We start from the raw sequence: 21,060 nt of genomic DNA on the forward strand, positions 1-21,060 counted from the left end.
AGTATTCAGAGAGAACATTAAGAACAGTCCCACTTCGTCACACAGCCACCCTAGAGAAGGGAGCAGCCCTGCCAGCTGAGCTCTCCTGCACCATGCAAGCAGCCCCATGCACAGGTGCACTGAGCCAGGTAGCTTTGCAGCCCCAAGGCCCTGTCTCTGCCCCTGCTGCTGTGGGGCAGGAACACAGAAGGTAGGGTTGCCAATTTTGGTTGGATGCATTCCTGGGGATGTCATCACATGACATAATCTTTAATTAAAGGTTAATCTTTAATTCCTGGAGACTACAGACCAATCCTGGAGGGTTGGCAACCCTAGCACAGAGGGGAGAGCCCCCAGCCCATGCGGCCGCTGCCAGCTCTCTAAAGCTGCTTCTCTTTCCTGCAGTTGACAAAAAGGAGAAGTTTGACTTTTCAGGGCTTCGCCTGGACTGGTTCCGGCTGCAGGTAACTCCCTCCCCATAAATTTGCATCCCGTTAGGGGCTGGGCATCTCCCAGGGCGCACACACCCCACCCAGCCCCCTACCAGGCGCGCACCAGCAACACCTCCCCTCCCCTGCTCAGCCCCCTGACAGGCAGCAGCCAGCAACCCCTGACCTCCCGCACCCAGCCCAGCCCCCCACTAGGGTTGCCAACCCTCCCGGTTTGGCTGGGAGTCCCCCGGAATTGGGCTCGATCTCCCGGAGGCAACTAAACCAATCCAGGAGATTTTAGGCTGCTAAAAATCTGGTCAGCGATGCAGTGGGGCTAAGGCAGGCTCCCTACCTACCCTGACTCCATGCCACTCCCGGAAGCAGCCAGCATGTCCCTGCGTCCCCTAGGCGGAGGCTAGGTCAGGGGGGTCTCTTCACATTGCCCCTGCCCTGAGCAGCAACTCTGCAGCTCCCATTGGCTGGGAACGGGGAATCGTGGCCAATGGGAGCTGTGGGAGCGGTGCCTGCAGGCAGGTGCATCGCGCAGAGCCACCTGGCTGCCCCTGAGTCTAGGAGCTGCTGCTGGATGTGCCGCTGCTTCTGGGAGCCACCCGAGGTAAGTGCTGCCTGGCCGGAGCCTGCACCCCGAAGCCCCTCCTGCTCCCCAACCCCCTACCCCAGCCCCCTCCCACACCCAAACTCCCTCCTAGAGCCTGCACCCGCTCCTGCACCCCAAACCCCTGCCCCAGGCTCAGCCCGGAGCCCCCTCCCACACTCTGAACCTCTCGATCCCACCCTCCAGCCCAGAGCCCACACCCAGTCCCACACCCCAACCCCCTTCTCCAGCCCGGTGAAAGTGAGTGAGGATGAGAGAGAGTGAGCAATGGTGGGAAGGGGGGCTGGAGTGAGTGAGGGCGGGGCCTTAGAGAAGGGGCGCGGCAGGGAGCGGGGCAAGGGCATTTGGGTTTGAGTGAGTCGACAGTTGGCAACCCTGCCCCCTGCCACACCCACATCGGCTCTGCTCCATTTCTGTTCACTAGCTAGGGCCAGGGCCTGACTCTGGGCTCCCCTGCCCTGGGAGCTCCCCCTGCCCAGCCACAGGCCCATGGGAAAGGCAGGTGGGAGCGGGAGCAGGTGGAACGGCTCCTGGCGGGGCTTGACCTCGGAGCTGGCAGCACCAAGCACACAGCGCCCTGCCCTGGCAGCTAGCAGAGTTGCTCTGCTTGACTTGGGGAGCCTCAGGGCTGATGGTGGGAGAGAGGTGATGTGGCTGCCCTGAACCCTGGGGCTGGGCTCTTTCTCACCCACTTCTCTGCCCCCCCATCGCCCCCCAGGCTTACACCAGTGTGGCCAAGGCCCCCATGCAACTGCGTGAGAGCCCGGACGTGGGCCGTGTGATGAACCTCATCATGTTTCACTCCAAGATGCTGGACTCACTGGAGGAGCTGGTAGTGGAGACATCGGATCTGTCGGCCTTCTGGTGTGTATGCACAGCACCTGGCGCGGGCAGGCCAGCACCGCCCAGAGCCCTGGGGCCGGTGCTGGGCAGTGCCTCAGTTTCCCCATCACACCATGTGTTGCGGGAGAGGATCTGCTGCCCTCGGAGCCGTAGTGTGAGGCCTGTTCGCTGATGTTTCTGTGCAGGGGTCGCTCTGGGAACCCTGGACAGTCAGATGGTGGGTGGGGAGAGTTGGTGCAGCTAGCCCAACAACGTTGCTAAGGCTTGGCTTCAGGCCCTGGGCTCGACCCATTCAGACCCACACCCCTCCCATAGGGAACCACACACACACGTGTGCGCAGCCACTGATCCAGGGTCTGAGGGACAGAGAAGGCAGCTGCAGAGGGCACAGCAGCCAGTGGGATGCAGGCCTCTGAGCGGGATGTGAAGGGGCTGGGGTGGTGCGGCTCACGCAGAATCAGACGCGCACACACAAACACGGAACCACATGCACCTGGAATCACACACATACACACAAACACGGAATCATACACACCCACACAACCACAAACACATACACACACCTACATAGAAAGGCAGATGCGTGCGCACACAAACACAGAATCACACACACATCAAATCACATGCATACACACAAATACAGAATCACACACACACAGAATCACATGCACACACCTACATGAAAAGGCATATGCACACAAACACAGAATCACACACACATGGACTCACGCATAAATACAAACACAGAATCACATGTACAAGGAATCACACAAACATGGAATCACACACATACACACACAAACACAGAATCACACACACGCACAAACACGGAATCATATGCACATGGAATCACATGCATACACACAAACATGGAATCACATTCACATGGAATCACACACAAACAAACACAAGGATCACACGCACATGGAATCACACCTATACACACAAACACGGAATCACACGCACACACCTACATGAAAAGACATGTGTGTGTGTGCACGCACAGATTTGCAGGCAGACTCTCCCTGCCCCACCTGCGCTGATGTGTCCTTCTACCCCGACAGTTTCTACATCCGCCCCTTTGAGAAGCTGTTTGCTCTGACCATGGAGGAGCCGGCCATGCTGCGCTTCACCATCGCCTTCCCGCTCGTCTGCAGCCACTTTGCCCACTGCACCCACCCCATGTGCCCAGAGGAGGTGCGTGTCACTGTCCCTGGGGGCATGCGCGGTATGCATGGGGGAGGTGGGGCACACGGGGGGCAATATAAAGGGGAAGAGAACCCCCTGTGGGAGGGCGGGGAGGCATGCATGACGATGCATGTGGGGAGAACTTGAGGGGAGAAGGGGAGATGCATGGGTGAGGAGCAGGCGGGGGACGCACAAGACAATGCATGGGAGGAGGGGCAGGGGTGCCGACTGCATCCCCCATGGGGTAAGAAGCTCAGTGGCTGGCATTTGAGATCTATGGCTGGAAGGTGCCAGGTGTGGGGGGCAGAGCCGTGAGCCGTCCCTGGCCTCTCTCCGCAGTATCCCCACCTGAAGAGCTGCAGCCTGGGTCTGTGCAACAACTTCCTAGAGGAGATCGCCAAGCAGGCTGCCAACTGCATCATGGATGCGTGTGCCGAGCAGCGCAAGCTCAGTGAGCAGGTGAGGGGTGCGGCACGGTGCTGGGGGGTGCCCGGGGGATCTGCCAGACTGGGGGCCCCTCTGTAAGCAGGTGAGGGGCATGGCATGGTGCTGGGGGGTGCCTGGGGGAGCTTCCCCCTGGGGGTAATGGGGCACCTCTGCGACCAAGTGAGGGGCATGGCATGGTGCTGGGGGGTGCCCGGGGGAGCTTCCACCCTGGGGGCGGTGCCAGGAGCAGCTGCCAGCCTGGGGGCTCCTCTGCGAGCAGGTGGGGGGCATGGCACAGTGCTGGGGGCCCCGGGAAGCCACCAGCATGGAGGCCCCTCTGCTAGCTGGTGAGGGGCGTGGCGTGGTGCTGGGGGGTGCCCAGGGCAGCTGCCAGCGTGGGGGCACCTCTGCAAGCTGTTGAGGGGCACGGCATGGTGCTGGGGGAGCTGCCAGACTGGGGGCTCATCAGTGAGCAATGGGGGGTTCTGGGGCATGGCATGTCACTGGGTGGGCTGCCTGGGTGAGCTTCCAGCCTGGGGTTCAGCAGGCAGGTGAGGGGCACAGGGTGTGGCATGGTCCTGGGTGGGATACCTGGTTGAGGCGCCAGCCTGGGGCACCTGAACACACAGCAGCAGCCGCGTGTACCAGGTTTGCTCACCATCCGGGCACACTGGCTGAGGGCTGTGGCCGGCCCTCCACAGGCTGCTCTCCAGGCTAGCAAACCCCTGCAGGGCTGCTTGGTGCTGGGGGCTCTGGAGGTGGCCGTGGCTGGAGTCATGTAGCCTTGTCAGCGAACCAGATGGCCAGTGACTACAGCTTGTTGATCCCTGGTGGCGGTGGGGGGTGGGCAACAGCGTGGCCAGCGGCTCTGTGGCAAGGAGAGCCGGATGCCAGGCAGGTGGGATTCACCCTGGGCACAGCCGTGCTGTCACAGTCACAGGTGTGTCCTGCACCAGGACTGGGGCATGCGGGGAGGGGACCCTATGTGCATCCGGGGGGCTGCTAAATCCTGGCCCGCCAGGCTCCCAGCCCCTCCCTCACTCAGTGCCCCTGTCTCAATCTCCTGGGAAGCTGCTGCCCAAACACTGCGCCTCCACCATCAGCAAGGCGCGGAACAAGAAGGCCCACAAGCAGCCCCCCAAGAAGGGGGAGGCGGAGCGGGACAAGCCGGGGGCCGAGAGCCAGAGGAAGGACCGGATTGTGGTGACCAAGTAAGCCGACACCATGGGGGGCTCCCAAGGGGCATTAGAGCTGCTCTGCCATCCCTGGGGGGGGCCGTCCCCATTCAGAGGACTCCTCCCCCTGTGCCTCGGATGGCTGGGGGTACAGGGGCAGTGGGGGAACAGGTTCTGGGTCCCCAGAGGGGCTGATGGCTCAGATCCGGGAAGCGACACTGGTACCTGGCCCTTCAAAAGCACTCCCAGCCTGCCCGCTGCCCAAGATACACTTGGTTCATTGGACTGCCCATCGCCCCTCGGAGCGGAGGGGGTGGAGAACCCAGGCGTCCGGGCTGCCCATCGCTGCTCGGAAGAGAGGTGGGGTGAACCCAGGCATCCAGGCTGCCTGTTGCTCCTCAGAGCGAAGGTGGGGTGAACCCAAGTGTCCGGAATGCCCGTCGTCCCTCACAGAGCATAGGGGGTGGCGAACCCAGGCGTCCGGGCTGCCCACTTTCCAATTCATTTGAATGATCCCACCGCATTTGGGGTCTGAGCACTAGGGTGCGTTGGGCTGACAGGTGTGGGAGAGGGGCCCGGGCCCCAGAGCCATTTGCGGTGAGTGGTGACCGCGCTGGTGTCTCTGCCCCCAGCATGGACAAGCTGCACCAGATGCTGAGCGAGCTCTCCCTGAGCGTCAACCATGTCCCCAGCTTCACCGTGTTTGAGCACGTGGTCACGCCTGCCGAGTACCTCAGCAGCCACCTGGAGACGCGGCTCAACAGGTACGTGGGCCCCGTGGCTAGCTGGCTGGGTGCAGAGTGTCCCTGCCCATGGTCCTCAGGCAGGTGGGTGGGGACAGTGGAGCGGCGTGTCCCTGCCCAGGGCCCTCGAGTGGGTGGAGATGGTGACATGGCGTGATCCTGCCCATGGCTCTCAGGCAGGCAGGTGGGGAGGGGGACGTGGCGTGATCCTGCCCATGGCCCTCAGGCAGACAGGTCGGGAGGGGATGCGGCATGTCCCTGCCCATGGCCCTCCGACAGGGGAGACTGACTCGGCTATTGGTGCTGTTACATCCACAAGCCCCAGCCAGCTTCTGAGCTGAGTTATGCTGGGAGATGCCCATTTGGAGGGAACACGGTAGGAAGGCTGGGTGCTTTCAGGGGGGAGGTTGTGGGGGTCTGTGCTGGGCCCCCTCTGAGCCCCACATCCCCTTACAGATCCTTCGTGTGGATGGCCAACTACAACCAGGCTACGCAGGAGATTGCGCGGCCCTCGGAGGTGCTGGTCGGCCTGCGCTCCTACATCGCCTTCATCCAGTCGCTGGGGCAGTTCACGTGTGTGGACGCCAGCCGCATCATCCGCAGCGTCCTGCTTCAGCAGACACAGCCCCTGGACTCCAGCGGGGAGCAGACCCTCACCACCATCTACACCAACTGGTGGGTGCCTGGGCTGGGGGCAGCCTGGCCTGGGCCACAGGGCAGGAGAGAGCTCTGAGTACCCCTGGGCCATGGGGCGGGAGAGCCTGCGAGATGCCTGGAGGGATGGGGGAAGTGGGAAAAGCTGACCTATGAGGAGAGGTTGAAAGTCTTGGGCATGTCAAGTGTAGAGCAGAGAAGGCCAAGGGGGGACTTGACAACAGTCTTCAGCTACGGTCAGAGCTGTTCTGAATAAGGCCGATGCCCAGTTGTTCTCCATGTGCATTGATGGGACATGAAGGAAGCCAGGGAGATCTCGGTTAGATAGTGGGAAAAGCTTCCTGACTTTTGGGGTCGCTGGGCTCTGGAGCAGGCTCCGAGGGGGTTGTGGAATCCCCATCACTGGAGGTTTGTAGGAACTGGTTGGACAAACCCGTCAGGGACGGTCCCGGTGCCGTGCCTCTGCTCAGGGGCCTGGCCTATGTGGCCTCTTGTGGTCCCTTCCAGCCCCACATTTCTGTGGTTCTGTGCACCTGGCGATTCCATGGGGCTGGAAATCCGGTGCTTGGAGAGCGACGGGTGGCCCTGCCCTGTATGGGGCAGCAATGGGAGACACAAGCCCCTCGATCTTGCACTTTCTGGGCAAATAGGGAAGGGGAGGAGAAGGAACAAAAACCTACTTCTAGAGCCAACGAGGGGGCAGGCTGCCCATGTGAGAGCTTCCCTTAGCCAGTGCCCCTCAATCCTGACCCGCAGCCCCCTGCTATCCCACCTCTGGGCTCCCCGCCAGCTCTGCCAGTGCCCCTCAATCCTGACCCGCAGACTCTGATATCTCAGCCCTGGGCTCCCCACACAGCTCTTCCAGTGCCCCTCAATCCCATCCCATGCTCACACACCGGTACAAGGGAGTTTGGGCTCTGGCAGGGCAGACTAGGAGCAGGCTGGGAGAACAGTGCTGGGGCCTGGCTGTCCGGTGTAAGTGGATGCTCTTTGGCTCCATGCAGGTACCTGGAGGCGCTGCTGCGCCAGGCCAGCACTGGGGCTATTGTGCTTTCTCCTGCCATGCAGGCCTTCATCAGTGTCCCCAAGGAGGGGGAGCAGAGCTTCAGTGCAGAGGAGTTCTCAGACATCTCAGGTGAGCTGTGGCAGCTCCATGTCCTGACGATGGGGCCGCATGACGGTGGGATGCAGAGGGAGCTGCACGGCAGCGAGACAGCTGGCTCTGGCTCGTTCTGGGGACGGGAGTGAGGATGTGCGGCAGCAGGACAGCCAGCTCTGGGGACGGGGTGAAGACACTCGGTGACAGGACAGCCGGCTCTGGGGACAGGGGGTGAAGACACTCGGTGACAGGACAGCCAGCTCTGGGGACAGGGGGTGAAGACACTCGGTGACAGGACAGCCGGCTCTGCGGATGGGAGGTGGAGACACGCAGTGACAGGACAGGCGGCTCTGGGGACGGGGGGTGGAGACACGCAGTGACAGGACAGGCGGCTCTGGGGACGGGGGGTGGAGACACGCGGTGACAGGACAGCCGGCTCTGGGGACAGGGGGTGAAGACACTCGGTGACAGGACAGCCGGCTCTGGGGATGGGAGGTGGAGACATGCGGTGACAGGACAGGCGGCTCTGGGGACGGGGGGTGGAGACACGCGGTGACAGGACAGGCGGCTCTGGGGACGGGGGGTGGAGACACACGGTGACAGGACAGCCGGCTCTGGGGACGGGGGGTGGAGACATGCGGTGACAGGACAGCCGGCTCTGGGACGGGGGGTGAAGACACGCGGTGACAGGACAGCCGGCTCTGGGGACGGGGGGTGAAGACACGCGGTCAGGACGGCTGGCTCTGGGGACGGGGATGGGGATACACGGTGCCCGGCTCTGGGAACAGGGCTGGGGATGCATGGCGGAGGCCGGCTCTGGGGCTGAGGGTGGGGACGCACAGCAGCGGGACGGCTCTGGAAATGGGGCTGGGGACGCACAGCGGCGGGACGGCTCTGGGGACGACAAGTCTTTCTGGGGTGTGCGAGGGCCTGGGCGTGACCCAAGCAGGCCAGAAGGAGCTAACGCCCCGTGAATGATCCGCTCCCCTCCCTCCAGAGATGCGGGCGCTGGCCGAGCTGCTGGGTCCCTATGGCATGAAGTTCCTGAGCGACAATCTCATGTGGCACGTCACCTCGCAGGTGGTGGAGCTGAAGGTAGGAGGCTGGGGCAGGAGGGGCCACTGCTGGCTGCACTCAACTCCCTAGGGCTATGGGCTGGGCAGGCAGTGGGAGTCAGTGCTTAGAGCAGAGGGGCCAGGACTCCTGGGTTCTCTGGGAGTGGTGTGGGGTTAGTGGGTTAGAGCTGGGGGGCTGGGAGCCAGAACTCCTGGGTTCTCTGGGAGCAGTATGAGGTTAGCGCGGTAGAGCAGGAGGGCTGGGAACCAGGACTCCTGGGTTCTTTAGGAGTGGTGTGGAGTTAGCAGGGTAGAGCAAGGGGGTCTGGGAGCCAGGACTCCTGGGCTCTTTGGGAGCGGTGTGAAGTTAGCAGGGTAGAGCAGGGGGACCTGGGAGCCAGGACTCCTGGAAGCGGTGCAGGGTTAGCAAGATAGAGCAGGGTAGGGGCTGGGAGCCAGGACTCCTGGGCTTTATTGCCAGACCTGTCACTGACTTGCTGTGTCCCCAGTGGAGATATCCCCTCAGCTCCCAGCTGACTGCGGGGAGCACAGGGCCACCGCTCCTAGGTTCATGTGATTGTTATACGGGGCTCAGTACATCCGTGTCTGGGAGTTCCCTTCAGAGCTGGAGGTGCTGGCACTGGGCAAAATACTGATACCAGGGAAGAGTCCCATGGCAGCAGCCCCTGGCTCTGGCTGAATTGGGCGTGGCTGGTTCTTGCATTGGGTGAGTTGGGCCTGGCTGGTTCTGGTTCTGGGTCAGTCGGGCCTGGCTGGCTCTGGCTCTGGCTGGCTCTGGGTCTGGCTGGCCCCCATTTAGCATGGTGATTGTTTCTGTTGCAGAAACTGGTCACCGAGAACATGGACGTGCTGGTGCAGATCCGCTCCAACTTCTACAAACCTGAGCAGATGGTGTCATTGCTCCCCAGGCTGACGTGTAAGTGTCGTTCCCCCTGCCCCCATAGCCCCCTCCCTGGCATCTGCATTGAACCCCCTGCCCGATCCACAGCCGGCCGAGGATGGAGTTCAGGGCTGAGCTGCAATGAGCGCTGAATGGAGAGGAGATTCAGGTGGGGAATAGCCGGGGGAGGGGAACAGGACTGATGGTTGGGGTGAGAGGCACTGGCAGAGCTGGGGGCTCAGGAGGGGGGCTGAGGGTTGGGGTGAGGGGCACTGGCAGAACTTGGGGTGAGGGCTCAGGAGGGTTGGGGTGTGGGGTGCTAGTGAGATGTAAGCAGTTCCCAGGCATAGGCCAAGGGGTATGTTGTACTCCGTGTGATTTGGAGCCCCATCTCCTTTGTGTCCTTGCAATTCACCCCCACTCCCTGCTCTCCCCCAGCTGCCGACAATGTGCTGAAAAGAATGACCATCATTGGGGAGATCCTGAGCTTCCGCTCCATGGCACAGACTGGGCTGCATGAGGTGGGTGCTGGCCCGTCTAGGGCGGGTGCCGTGCAAGGCCAGGGCCAGCTCGTCTGGGGGGCTGGGGGGGCCTGAGCGAGGCCAGAGCCGGCCCATCTGTGTGTGGGGGGGGGGGGGGGTGCAAGGCCGAGGCTGGGCCATCTCGGGGGGGCTGAGCGAGGGAGATGCTGATCCATCTGCGGGGAGCGCCCACACAAGGCTGGGCCTGTCCCATCTGTGGCTGGCAACATGAGGCCGGGAAGAGAGGAAGACAGGTCCAGTGGTCAGGGCACTAGCATGGTACTTGGGAGATCCAGGTTTAATTCCTTGCTTTATCACCCAACCCCTGGGTGACCCTGCGAGTGTGGGTCTCTAGGCCTCTGTTTCCATCTGTCCCATGGGGATCCTAGCCCTTCCCCACCCCACAGAGATGCGTGGGGAGACTGTGAGGCACCCAGATACGGCCCATCGAGAGATGGAACCACTGTGGCCTGCTCATCTGTTAATCGTCTCGTGTCTCTGGAGTGAGAGTCTCTGTGGGGCGAGCGGGGGGTGAGCTGTGTTGAGCCCTGGTGGCTCTAGGATGCTCCAGAGGGTGAATTACCCAGCGAAGTGGGAGGGTCCCAAATGTCTACACCGCAGTTACACAGCCCCGCGAGCCCGGGCCAGCCGCTGGTGTCTCATGGCAGTGTACGCAGACCCTTAGAGCAGCAGCCCTGGGGGTCGCTCTAATTTGTAGCTGGCCAAGCTGAGCTGCAGCACAGCCCAAAATATGTGTGGGTGTGACACTCTAGCCCCGCCCCCTCCTGCCCCTGGCTCCACCCCTAGTACACAACCATGGGAGTGTCGGAGGGCAAGTGTTAGCGTGTGATCAGAGAGCACCCGAAATGGGGGAGGGACGGCTTTGTGTCACCCCTGCCTCTGACGACTGTGAGAGCCACATGCTCCAGCCACTCCCCCCAGGCCGGGGGCGGAGGAGTTGGCTGCTCCCACTCTGCACCAGCCTGGAAGGCAGCATCGGAGCTGTGTGGGACAGGGCTGGGGAGCTGGCCTTTCACACTCTTCGTGGAGCATTATGGGGCTGCTGTGGAGGGGAGTCACTGACCCCCCCAACCCCATTGTTGCTGGGGACGTAGCAGGGCAGGAGTGGTGAGTGTCCTGCATCCCTCCCTAGGACAGGCCTCTGGGGCCAGACGCTCCTGCAGCTGATCCCAGCTCTGCCCAGGTGGCTTCTCGAAAGCAGGGACAGTAACTGGCCCCAGCCCCTCTCCTGGGGCTGCGGGGAGGGTTCATTGGCTAACACCTGTGTGGTGCTTGGAGAGCCTCAAGCATTGCATTGCTCATTTCCTGCACTTGGCTGCTGGGCAGTTGTTAAACAGCTGCCACGTCCCACCCCAGCGGTGGCTGCATATCAGTGGTGGGTGAAGTGCTCCTGGCACAGTTTGCGCAATACCATTGGAGCCTGTGGGGTGAAGGGCAGAGGGAAGGGAGCTTGGCACCTGTATGGGCATCATCATAGGTACTGTGATGCAGAGAGGGAGGGCAGAGCAATGGGGCAGGTGCCAGGGGCTGCTACATGAGAAGGGGGCGACCTGTGTCCATTGCCATCTCAAGAGCTGGCTCTCTCCTCGCTGCAGGTCTTCTCCAACCGCTGCCCGTTTCTGATGGGCCCCATCGAGTGCCTGAAGGACTTTGTCACCCCAGACACAGACATAAAGGTGGGGGCGACCCTCGCGCTTCTCTCTGCTGTGGGTGGGCTCTGCGGCTAGGCAGGCTGGTCAGAGAACAGGGTGGGCTGCTGGGCAGGCAGCCTCCCGCCGCTCTCCACACCAGGGCCCTGGGGCAACTGGCCAGGGCGGCCCTCCTCCTGCCAGGAGCCTTTACCCAAGTTGGGGATCCAGCATGCGGCAGCGTGTGCCACGCCCCGCAGCGTCCTAACCACGGGCTAGGGGGTTTGTCCAGTCACGTGGGAGACGCTCCCTCCCCCAAGAGACAAAAATCACAGCTCTCCTCCAACCCCCAGCACAGCTCGCTTTGACCCTCCTATCTAGCCCCCTTGCGGCTGCCTGGCTCAGGTTCTCAGGAGCGGCAGCTGGGGGTCTGCAGACCCAGTCGAGGATGGGCGAGGGGTGCTGCTGCTGCATGAACCAGGGATCTCTCCTCTGCACCTGGGTTAATATTTATCCATGAGCGTGATGGAAACTCTGGGTCTGAGTTTAGCCCCTGCCCATGCTGCAGAGATGGCGATGCTGGACGCCTGCCCGCCACAGAGGGAGTCTGGGTCTGTCTGAACTGTCACCTTGCAGGGCCTGGGCCCAGCGTGCGGCAGTGTCCACAGAGCTCCCGGCATCGTCCCGGCCAGCAGCAGCCTCCCCGGGTCACTCGCTGCAGTCTCCAGGCGGGGAGTGCTGGGGGCGAGTGGCTGCCTGGGCCTGGGCCAGTGATCGCAGCTGCTGGGGGCTGCTGCAGAGGGGAGAAGTGCTCAGAGCTCACCGCGAATCCTCTGCCCTGCCCTGAGGGAACCCAAGCCTCGTATGGTGCAGAGACCCAGGGTAAGAAATGGAGACACCCCCCCCCCCCGCCAACTCCCACCCCGGTGCCAGGGCTGGGTGGGCCTCTCTTGGAGACTGTGCTGGGGGCATAAGCCCCGGGGGAGGGGTCCACTACCAGAGGGTGACTGGCCAGAGCAGCACTCTGGGGACGTGTCATCTCAGCCCCATGGGCCTTGGTGGCAAAACTCCCCTGCCATCAGTGGGTTGTGGTTCAGCCCGCAGTCCCCAGGGCTGCCCTGGCGGGACAATCTTGTGTCCGGGGCCCTGGCGGGATCGTTGACCTCCAGTCCTGGGTGGGAGTGGAGTCTCCTCTGGAGAGCAGGTTCCCAGGCAGCCTGACGTGCAGGTCAGCTGGGGGTCTCTGTCGGGCTAGGCAGAGCTGCACCGAGCGCTGCCGAGGCGTGTGGCGTATTGTGCTCAGCCCTGCGCCGTGCCCCCAGCCCAGCCAGCACCGTTGCTCTGAACAGGGACGCTGCACTGCCAGGGTGGCAGGGTCTGGGGATGCTCTGTCATGTGGAGAGGTCGAAACACACGCTGTGTCCTTGGGGTTGGAGCACATTGTGGGACTTGATGAACTTAACCCTGTAAGCCAGAGTTTGCCCTGGGCTCAGCACAGGCAGCTCCTAGATGGGCAGAGCTGGGAGGTGCAGATACAGTTGGCCCTGACTGGTCCATACCCGCTCGTGCGCTGGTCCCTGGGGGCGTGGCATGATGTACGAGCACGGTGGGCTCCTGCTGGCTTTGGGGGACGGGAACGTTCTGGCGTGGCGGGTCCCTCCCAAGGCGGCGGCTCACAGGGTTGTGTTTAGTGGCTGCCAGTTCAAATTGAGCTTTCCTGGCTGGGCCCCCTTTTCAGCCTAAAGGAGCTGCTGTTGTGGGGTCCTCAGGGGCACCAAGGGGACATGCCTGTTAGATGGGACCCATCCTTTGAACTGATATTTGAAAGGTCGGCCTGAGGGTAGTGGCAGAGCAGAGCAGGTGTGTGTTAATGATGCAGGGTGGGAATGCAGAGCAGAGCAGCACGTGTGTTACTGACATAAAGTGTGAATGCAGAGCAGAGTGTTCGTTAATGATGCAGAGTGTAAATGCAGAGCAGAGCAGGTGTGTGTTGATGCAGGGTGTGAATGCAGGCAGGGTTTGTGTTAATGACGCAGGGTGGGAATGCAGAGCAGAGTAGGTGTGTATTAATGATGCAGGGTGTGAATGCAGAGCTGGGCAGGGTGAGTGTTAATGACGCAGGGTGGGAATGCGGAGCAGAGCAGGGTGAGTGTTAATGACGCAGGGTGGGAATGCAGAGTAGAGCAGGGTGTTTGTTAAAGATGCAGGGTGTGAATGCAGAGCTGGGCAGCATGTGTGTGTTAATGACACGGTGTGAAATCCGAGCTGGGCAGGGTGTGTGTGTTGATGCAGGGTGTGAATGCAGAACTCGGCAGGGTGTGAACGACGCAGTGTGTGAATGCAGAGCTGGGCAGGGTTGGTGTGTTAATGATGCAGGGTGTGAATGCAGAGCTGCAGTGGAGTATTTACTGTACCGCAGTCCACAGACAGTCAAGTAGTGGTGTGTGGTGGCCAGGCATTGGGCTGGCTGGGTATGAACATGCCCACGCTGCCAGAGAAGCACACGCCAGCACTTGCCCATATTTCAGAACCATGGACAGAGGGCTGGGAACCCCACTCCAGCTCCATTTAGCAAGATGGGTTTCGCAGCACCGAGGACATTGGATCTGGCCATGTGGCACACTGGCCCGTGCCGCACCCCCTGCAGGGGTGACCGTCACGCTGGCTGGATTCAGGCAGATCACACAGGGGCTCCGGCCACCGGATCTTGCGATGGCAGTACACACCTGTCATCTGCAGGCTGAGCTAATCTGTCGTGCTGAGGCCTGTCAGATGTGGAGGTGCTCAGCAGGGCTGGGAATGAGTCACTCCAGGTCTGGATGCCACTTGCACCTGGCAGATGGACCATGGGGCTAGGCTAATGCAGCTGGAGCCAGTGATGATCAGTGAGAGATGGAGGGGAGCCAAGAACCATAGAGAGCATAGGGAAGAGCTGCCTGGAGCTGCTGGTTGGGTCCTGTCCTCCATGCCCCCATTGACCCCAGTGTCCTTGTGCAGGCAGGACTGGGCTGGCCCAGAGCTTCGAGAGCTGGGGTTGTGGCACTGTCAAGGGGGATGAGCATGCAGGAGCAGTGGGGAAGGTGCAGGTGGGATTGGCAGCTCTGTCCCCAGCATGCCCGGGGCTGCTGTATCCATCCCTCGTCCCCTCAGCCAGAGCCAGGCCCTCCGCTGTTCCCTAGGGGGATGGGCTGCACCCTCAGAGCATGGAGAACCTGCGAGGAAGGAACTGGCTGCTGCAGGAGAACTAGTGTGGTGTCAGCAGCCACCTGGCTAGAAAGAGCAGGGAGGCCCAGATGGTGCCTCTAGCAGCCAGAGGGCCCAGCCCGGACTGAGGGGCCTGGAGCGGGAAATGCACACTACATGCAAACGCCCGCTCGGCTGGGGTCCAAGCAGTGGTGAGGAGCATACAGGGAGCATTGCTGGGAGCAAGACACAGGTGTGCAGGGCTGGGAGACACAGCCATGTGTCCTGATCCACGTGCAAGAGGATGGACGCCACCGGCGCAGATCCCCAGGAGTTTGGCCAACACAGGCAGGAGGGATGGGTGCATCTAGGTGCTGTCCCGTTTTACTGCTTGTGCTTCCCAGGGCCATTGATGGGGACTAGCCGGGGGACAAGCCTGAGAAACACCCAGGAGGGCTGGGTCTCTGGGCAGTGTGGTGTTATCTGCAGGGAAGAGCCCCGAGCAGAGCTGGGAGAATATCAGTACCTGGGTAATTGGGTCAGGGCGGTCATACCCTGCATGAGCCCCAGGGGGCAGTAGCAGACAGCACATTAGACCTCTGGCTAGGTGCTGCCTTGTGCTATGGCACGTTTAAAGACAGGGACATCTGGGGCTGCGTTTGCTGGGGAGGAGCCCCTCTCTGTACAGCTGGGATGGGCACCGTGTTACAGGCGGGTGCGTGTTCAGAGACGGTGGGATGGGTCCGGCAAGTTGCCATGCTGGCCCCTTTGGGCTCACCTGGTGTATTCGGGCAGGTCGGAACTGTGCAGTGGCGCTGTGGGGCCAGATCTTCAAACAACGTCAAGCTGGAAGTGGGAGGGAACTGGGTTATTCTGTTCCTTGATCTCCGGGGAGATGCTGGGCCAGGGATGTTCTGATTCTCCATTTCGGACCCATGGATGTGTAACTAGGTTGATATTTAGTCTGGGTTTTGGCCCTGGGGTGGGTGTTGATTTCAGCGACATCACCAATATTCCCTTGTGCACCCATGGGTCCTCTCCTGTGGTGTTGCTTCTGTGTTCAACCCCAGAGGTGGCTGCATTAGAGTGGTGGAGAAAGCGATCTTGTATTTGCCCACCCAGTGAAGCCAGTGGGTGGGGAAGGGTGAGAGGGATGTAAGCAGGGTGATTTTTCATTGCCGAGTTAATGGCTTTATTATCAGCAGTGCGGCACGGATAAGGAGTGAGTGCAACTCATTTTGCTCCGGTAGTGAGGGAGCGAATGCCTCCAGAGCCACAAAGCAATTACAGGGAAGCAGGACCGGAGGTTGGTTCCTGGCAGAATGGAGGGGTGAGGAGAATGGTAATGGGGTTACTCACCTTCAGCAGGCGTGGAAGGACAGTAATCAAACACCCAGCACTGCCCAATGGGCCTTATCAGATTGTGGGGTGATAACACGGCTGGGGCTGAGGCTGAGAGCCAGATGCTGAGGTCAGGAAAACCCACCCCTCCCAGGCATGAGTTGGGGCTTGACACAGGGGCAAAGGAAGCCCAGCTGCTGAGGGGTCTGTGTCATGCTGGAATTTGCAGCTGGCTCAGCTGTCAGGCAGGGGCTGTGTTGGAGCACACAGGGGGGATCAGCTCTCTGGTGTATGCGCTGGGACCTGCGGAGCTGCCAGCTGAGGATGACCTGCTCTCAGTGGCAGAGTACAGACAAGCCTGGGCTTCAGGACCCTGGTGCTTGGGGACACGAATGAACCCACAGGGAGGGGCTCCCTTGTTATCCCCATGTTATAGTGGGGGAAGTTGCAGTGCAGAGGGAGGGGAAGTGACTTGCCCAAGGTCACCAGTCGGTCCGTGGCAGAGCCAGGAATGGAACCCAGGAGTCCTGCCTCCCTCCTCCTGGCGCAAGCGCTAGGCCCCAGATTCCTGTAGGTGCAGCTGAAAGGGAGGAGCGATGGGTGTGAGCTCATTATCTTGCTCCATACAATGAGCTCGGTTCCTGAGACATGAAGGGAACTGTCCGTCCATCTGTGTGTGTGTGTGTGTCATGGCTGTCCATCTGTCTCTCTCAGTGTCAGGTCGGTCTGTCTGTCTCTCTCTGGGCTGCCTGCATTTCTCCCTTTACCTGTCTAAAGAATAAGCCCATCTGAGCAATGTGAGTTCAGGGCCCTGTCCTGGGCAGCCTGGAGCCTTCCCCCTGCTTCTACCCAGCGAGCTGCACAGTGAGTGCAGCCCATCCAGTCCCCCTGAGGATTAGGGCTTGCTCATAGCCAGCCGGGAGCCTGAGATCCCAGCCAGGAGGCAAGGTAGTGGGCACAGGCCACCACCATGGACACTAGAACCTGGACTGAGACCCCAGGGCCCAGTCCCCCTGGCAGTAATAGCTGTGGGGTCGCTGGGAGTCACTCGTGTCCTACCATGGCTGCACCGCTCCATCCCATCCCACTGCCAGCCCTGCTCCCCACACTGCCCTGATTTACCTGCCACATTCTGGTACCAGACTCCTGGCAGGTCTCTCGGATCCATGGTGCAGATGGAGAAACAGCCAGCTCCCAGGAGCAGCCTGTGCGGCTACCTCTGACAGAGAGGGAGGTGGGGCTGGACCTAGGGCCAGATCATGCTAGGCTTTCCCCTTATTACTGGGAAGGGGCTCTTCGGGTCACACTGGGCCATGGACAAATCTGGGGCAGCCTAGTGCCCAGTTGCATTGCTGCACGGAGGGACGGAATGCAGCTCTCCCGGCCAGTGTCAGCAAAACGCCATTTCCCTAGTGTAGCCGGGCCCCTCTGTCTGGGACAGCCGCTGGCTTGTGGGCTGCACTGCTTGGGGTGAGTCTTCACTCTCTCGGTGCCATTCACAGCCCTCTCCAGTGTCTCTGGCGTGTCCTACCCAGTGACAGCCTGTCAGCAACTGCCATGAGGGTGACACAGCAGGTTGCCGGATGCCTTAGAGCCGAGCCGTTTACCGGAGGGGGGCCTGCAAGGAAGAGCGGGGCAGCCAGCACCGGCACTGCCTTGGCTGTCACTTCTGGGGGGCATTTCCTCTCTGCCCCCTCTCTTTGGATCCCGGCCCAGACTCCTCGCGAGGCAGGTGGGTTCCCACTTCCACTTATTGCCCTGCCATTCGCGCTGCTTCCCCAGACAGCTGGGATTCAGAGGCTCGAGGACCTGGTGGACTGGAGACCACTGATGGCTCCCGCTCTGGCACACTCCCCTACGTCACGGGAGCTTGGAGAGGTTCCGTCAGCTGGCAACTGTGGTAGCTGTGATGCGTCATGAATGGCCTGGTGCTGGGAGCCAGAGCTGGGCAGTGTCACGCTCTGCAGAGCAGACCCGAGTCCCCCTGTGCATCTCAGTCTGAGGACAGCTGCCCCTCTGACTGAGCTGTCATAGTGGATCAGGGGCCGCACCCTTGTGGGGTTAGCCTGGCTGGGCTAAGTACCTTGGCGGGGCGAGGCAGGGGGGTCACCCCTCCTAGATCAGGGCTGGATCAGCATCCCTTCCCCTGGGGGGCATGTCAATTGCTCCTCTCCACCGATTATCATGCTCATTGCAAATAGAAAGCAGCCATCCTCCAGCTATTGATTTCCAGAGTCCTCAGCGGGTGAGACTCACCAGCCCTTCGTGGCCCTAGATCCCTGAGTTCTTGGTGAGGCCTCTGGGATGGGCTGGACCCTGGTTTCTTCCCACAGCAAGGACAGAGCACATGGGGTATCAGTGGGATCCTTTAAGGACTAGAAACCTCTCCCTCCCAGCCACATGTGGCCAGAGGGCTGCACTCTGCCTGCGCTGGAGTCACCTTTAATGCCCAACATTAGTTCTAATTAGGGAGGCCACCTGTCCTGTTTTTTGAGGGATGTCTCTTATTTGGTGTGTAATGTCCCATTACCCTGGTCTAATTAACGCTGCTAAGAAGTGTTTGTCCAGATGCAGAGTGTTCCAAAGGATTGGTCCTACACTGGGGCACAGAGCTGGGATCTGGGGTAATGAACACAGAGCCCTAACATTAGCTCTGCCCATTTAGTTCCCATCCACGTGACCTTTGTGACCTTGAGATGTAGATGGTCACTAGTCCTACTCATTGTTAGTGTCGGCATGGATGCTCGCTCCCCACGTGCTGCTTTTCCTTTAGGGTGTAATAGACAATGATCCACCATGTAGGATTTGAGAGAACAGGGTCCCTACTCTAAAATGGAGCTGAAATCCTCAAGACAGACCCTCGTTATCTAGGAAATCCCCAGGCTCTGAAGAGTCCTTTCAATGAGCACACAACGAAATCCCAGTAGACCTGACCACATTCTCTGGGGCTCTTTGGTAGGAGCTCATAGACCATAGAACCCTCTCCAGGACTCCTCCATGGGCGCTCACAGCTCACAGAACCCAACCACGTTCTCCGGGGCTCTTCCATAGGATCTCACAGCTCATAGAACGCGATCAGGTTCTCCGAAACCGTTCCATAGGCACTCACAGCCCATAGAAACTAACCATGTTCTCCAGGGCTCTTCCATAGGATCTCACAGCCCATAGAAACCAACCATGTTCTCCAGGGCTCTTCCATAGGATCTCACAGCCCATAGAACCCGACCACGTTCTCTGGGGCTCTTCGGTAGGAGCTCACAGCCAGCATTTAGCTGTTCAGATTCCAGGCACGCTCTCCTCTTTCCTGGATGCTCAACTGCGCTTTCCTCTTTGTTAGTTTCTGTTTTTAACCTGTCAAGGGATTTGTCTGGGGATTGTGTTGCAGTGAAATGACCATTTCCTAGGGGATGGAGGAGGGTGGCTGTGTGGTTAAGGCTTTGGACTAAGATTTGGGAGAGCTGGGTCCAATTCCCAGTTTAGCCACATAGTCGGTAGATGACTTTATGCAAGGCACTTAATTCATCCTGTGCCTCTGTATAGAACAGGGCTAGGAGTTCCCTCCTCACGGGGGAGAGGGGAGGTGAGGAGAGGTTGTGAAGCAGGTGCTCGGTATGAGGATGATGAGCTGGATAATTGCCTAGGTAGAGCTGACGTTGGGATGTTCTGGTGCTGCAGGTGACTCGCGTGTTGCATAGACAGAAGTAGCTTCAGGCATCTCCCTGCCAGCTGTCGTCTCACACAAGGTGAGAAGGCTCATGCTGTCAGACAGAGCTGCCAGAGGCGAGGTTCGGATTATGCCATTCACCCTCTCCCCATGTATGACCAGTGTTTCCTGTCTCATCTCACGTCTTGCTGCAGCATTGCCAAGCTGTGACCTTCCTTCTCTGCCCACCTGGCCCGAACTCTCGCCTAATGCCGCAGCTACCACATGACCCTTCTGGCCTGGATGCCTGCAGTTCCCCTGCGCTCCCCTGTCCATTTGGAATGCTGCTGCTAAGGTCATCTGCTTGGGTCGTCGCCCCGGCCCCGGCACCCCTCCCTTGGCCACCCCTCTTCCAACACAGATGTCTCTCCTCACGCGGGCAAACCCTTCCCCCCTCCCCTTGCACAGCTTAGCCCCCGATGTCTCACCATCTACTATCATACCACAAGGTCAGAGAGACCCCACCCTCCCTAGCCTGATTCCCCACAGTCCCCTCCATCCTCCCTCCTCAAGCTGGAGAAGCTCCCTGAGTGGATCCATAAAGCCAGCAGCTCATCCTGCTTCAAATCCCTCCCCAGCGCCCCGCTCTGGGATGATGCAGATAGGGAACTGAAAGCTGGTGCTCATTAAACTGCTGGAGAGCTGCAATCATGTCGCTGCCTGGCCCCAGATGGAGTGCAGAGCTGGTCTGTGCTGTTACCACGGCTAGGTCCCTCCTTAACCCACAAAGTCCTCGGGGCCGTGACTCGCATTTGTTCCGTCTGGCGCCCTGGTCTTGACTGAGCGTCTAGGTATTGTTGCAACATAAGTGATAAATAACCGTTATCTCAGTGTGTCCACAACACTCCCCTTCCTGGAGAAGATACCAACCTGCCCCCCACCCCTGTGACTCAAGATCCACTTGATGCCAGCTGGCAGAGGGGGACATAGAGGGACAGGGTTGCCCTGAGTTCACCAAAACAAAGCCCTGTAAGGCGTCTGCTTATAGCCTGTGTCACACACATCAATCGTTGTGAGACGTACGTGCAGAAAATATGTGAGGAGTTCTGGATATATGCTGAAAATGATGTTCTCTAAGCATTATCGTTAAAAGCCGCTCAGTCATGCTTGGAGACAAACTCCTCCAGACAGGAGGTGGGAGACCCTATCGCCCTGGTGCATTGTGTGTGTCACACCAGAAGTCTCTTGGTGAAGTGAGTCAAATGCTAATGAAGAGCTCGCAGAGATTTCAGAAGCAAAGGAACAGGAAGAAGTAGACAGTGGGGGATGGGGGCCTGTTTTCAGGAGAAGATCAGAGTTCTGCTCTGGTATTTCTGGGCACGCAGAGAAACACTCTGGTGACAAGAAGCTGCCAGCAGGGTCGATCTGATGAAGGGGGATCCCAGCCATGCTGGTTGAAAAGGCCTGGGGGTAAACTAGGCTGCAAGAGACAGCCTGTCTTGTGGGTTAAGTTGAGGCTCTAGAAAGCGTGTTATGATTTTGTTTCATGTGTAACCCTGTGTTTCCAGTCCTCGTACCTACTATCATTGGCGTTTCTGATAATAAACTCATTC

General features: G+C 60.1%; 1 protein-coding gene across 1 annotated transcript in view; it reads left to right on the plus strand.

The window, feature by feature from the left end:
- NCKAP1L (NCK associated protein 1 like) overlaps window positions 1-21,060 on the plus strand; it is a 72,642-nt gene that overhangs the window by 29,708 nt on the left and 21,874 nt on the right. Inside the window, exons 15-26 of the mRNA XM_037883978.2 lie at window positions 385-443; window positions 1,745-1,890; window positions 2,934-3,066; window positions 3,397-3,516; window positions 4,555-4,694; window positions 5,291-5,422; window positions 5,858-6,076; window positions 7,060-7,190; window positions 8,152-8,249; window positions 9,053-9,146; window positions 9,549-9,631; window positions 11,248-11,328. Coding sequence (XP_037739906.1) covers window positions 385-443; window positions 1,745-1,890; window positions 2,934-3,066; window positions 3,397-3,516; window positions 4,555-4,694; window positions 5,291-5,422; window positions 5,858-6,076; window positions 7,060-7,190; window positions 8,152-8,249; window positions 9,053-9,146; window positions 9,549-9,631; window positions 11,248-11,328 — 1,436 coding nt within the window. The remainder of the gene's footprint in view (window positions 1-384; window positions 444-1,744; window positions 1,891-2,933; window positions 3,067-3,396; window positions 3,517-4,554; window positions 4,695-5,290; window positions 5,423-5,857; window positions 6,077-7,059; window positions 7,191-8,151; window positions 8,250-9,052; window positions 9,147-9,548; window positions 9,632-11,247; window positions 11,329-21,060) is intronic.

This window comes from Chelonia mydas, chromosome 20 (assembly GCF_015237465.2).
Source record: "Chelonia mydas isolate rCheMyd1 chromosome 20, rCheMyd1.pri.v2, whole genome shotgun sequence".
NCBI lineage: Eukaryota > Metazoa > Chordata > Testudines > Cheloniidae > Chelonia > Chelonia mydas.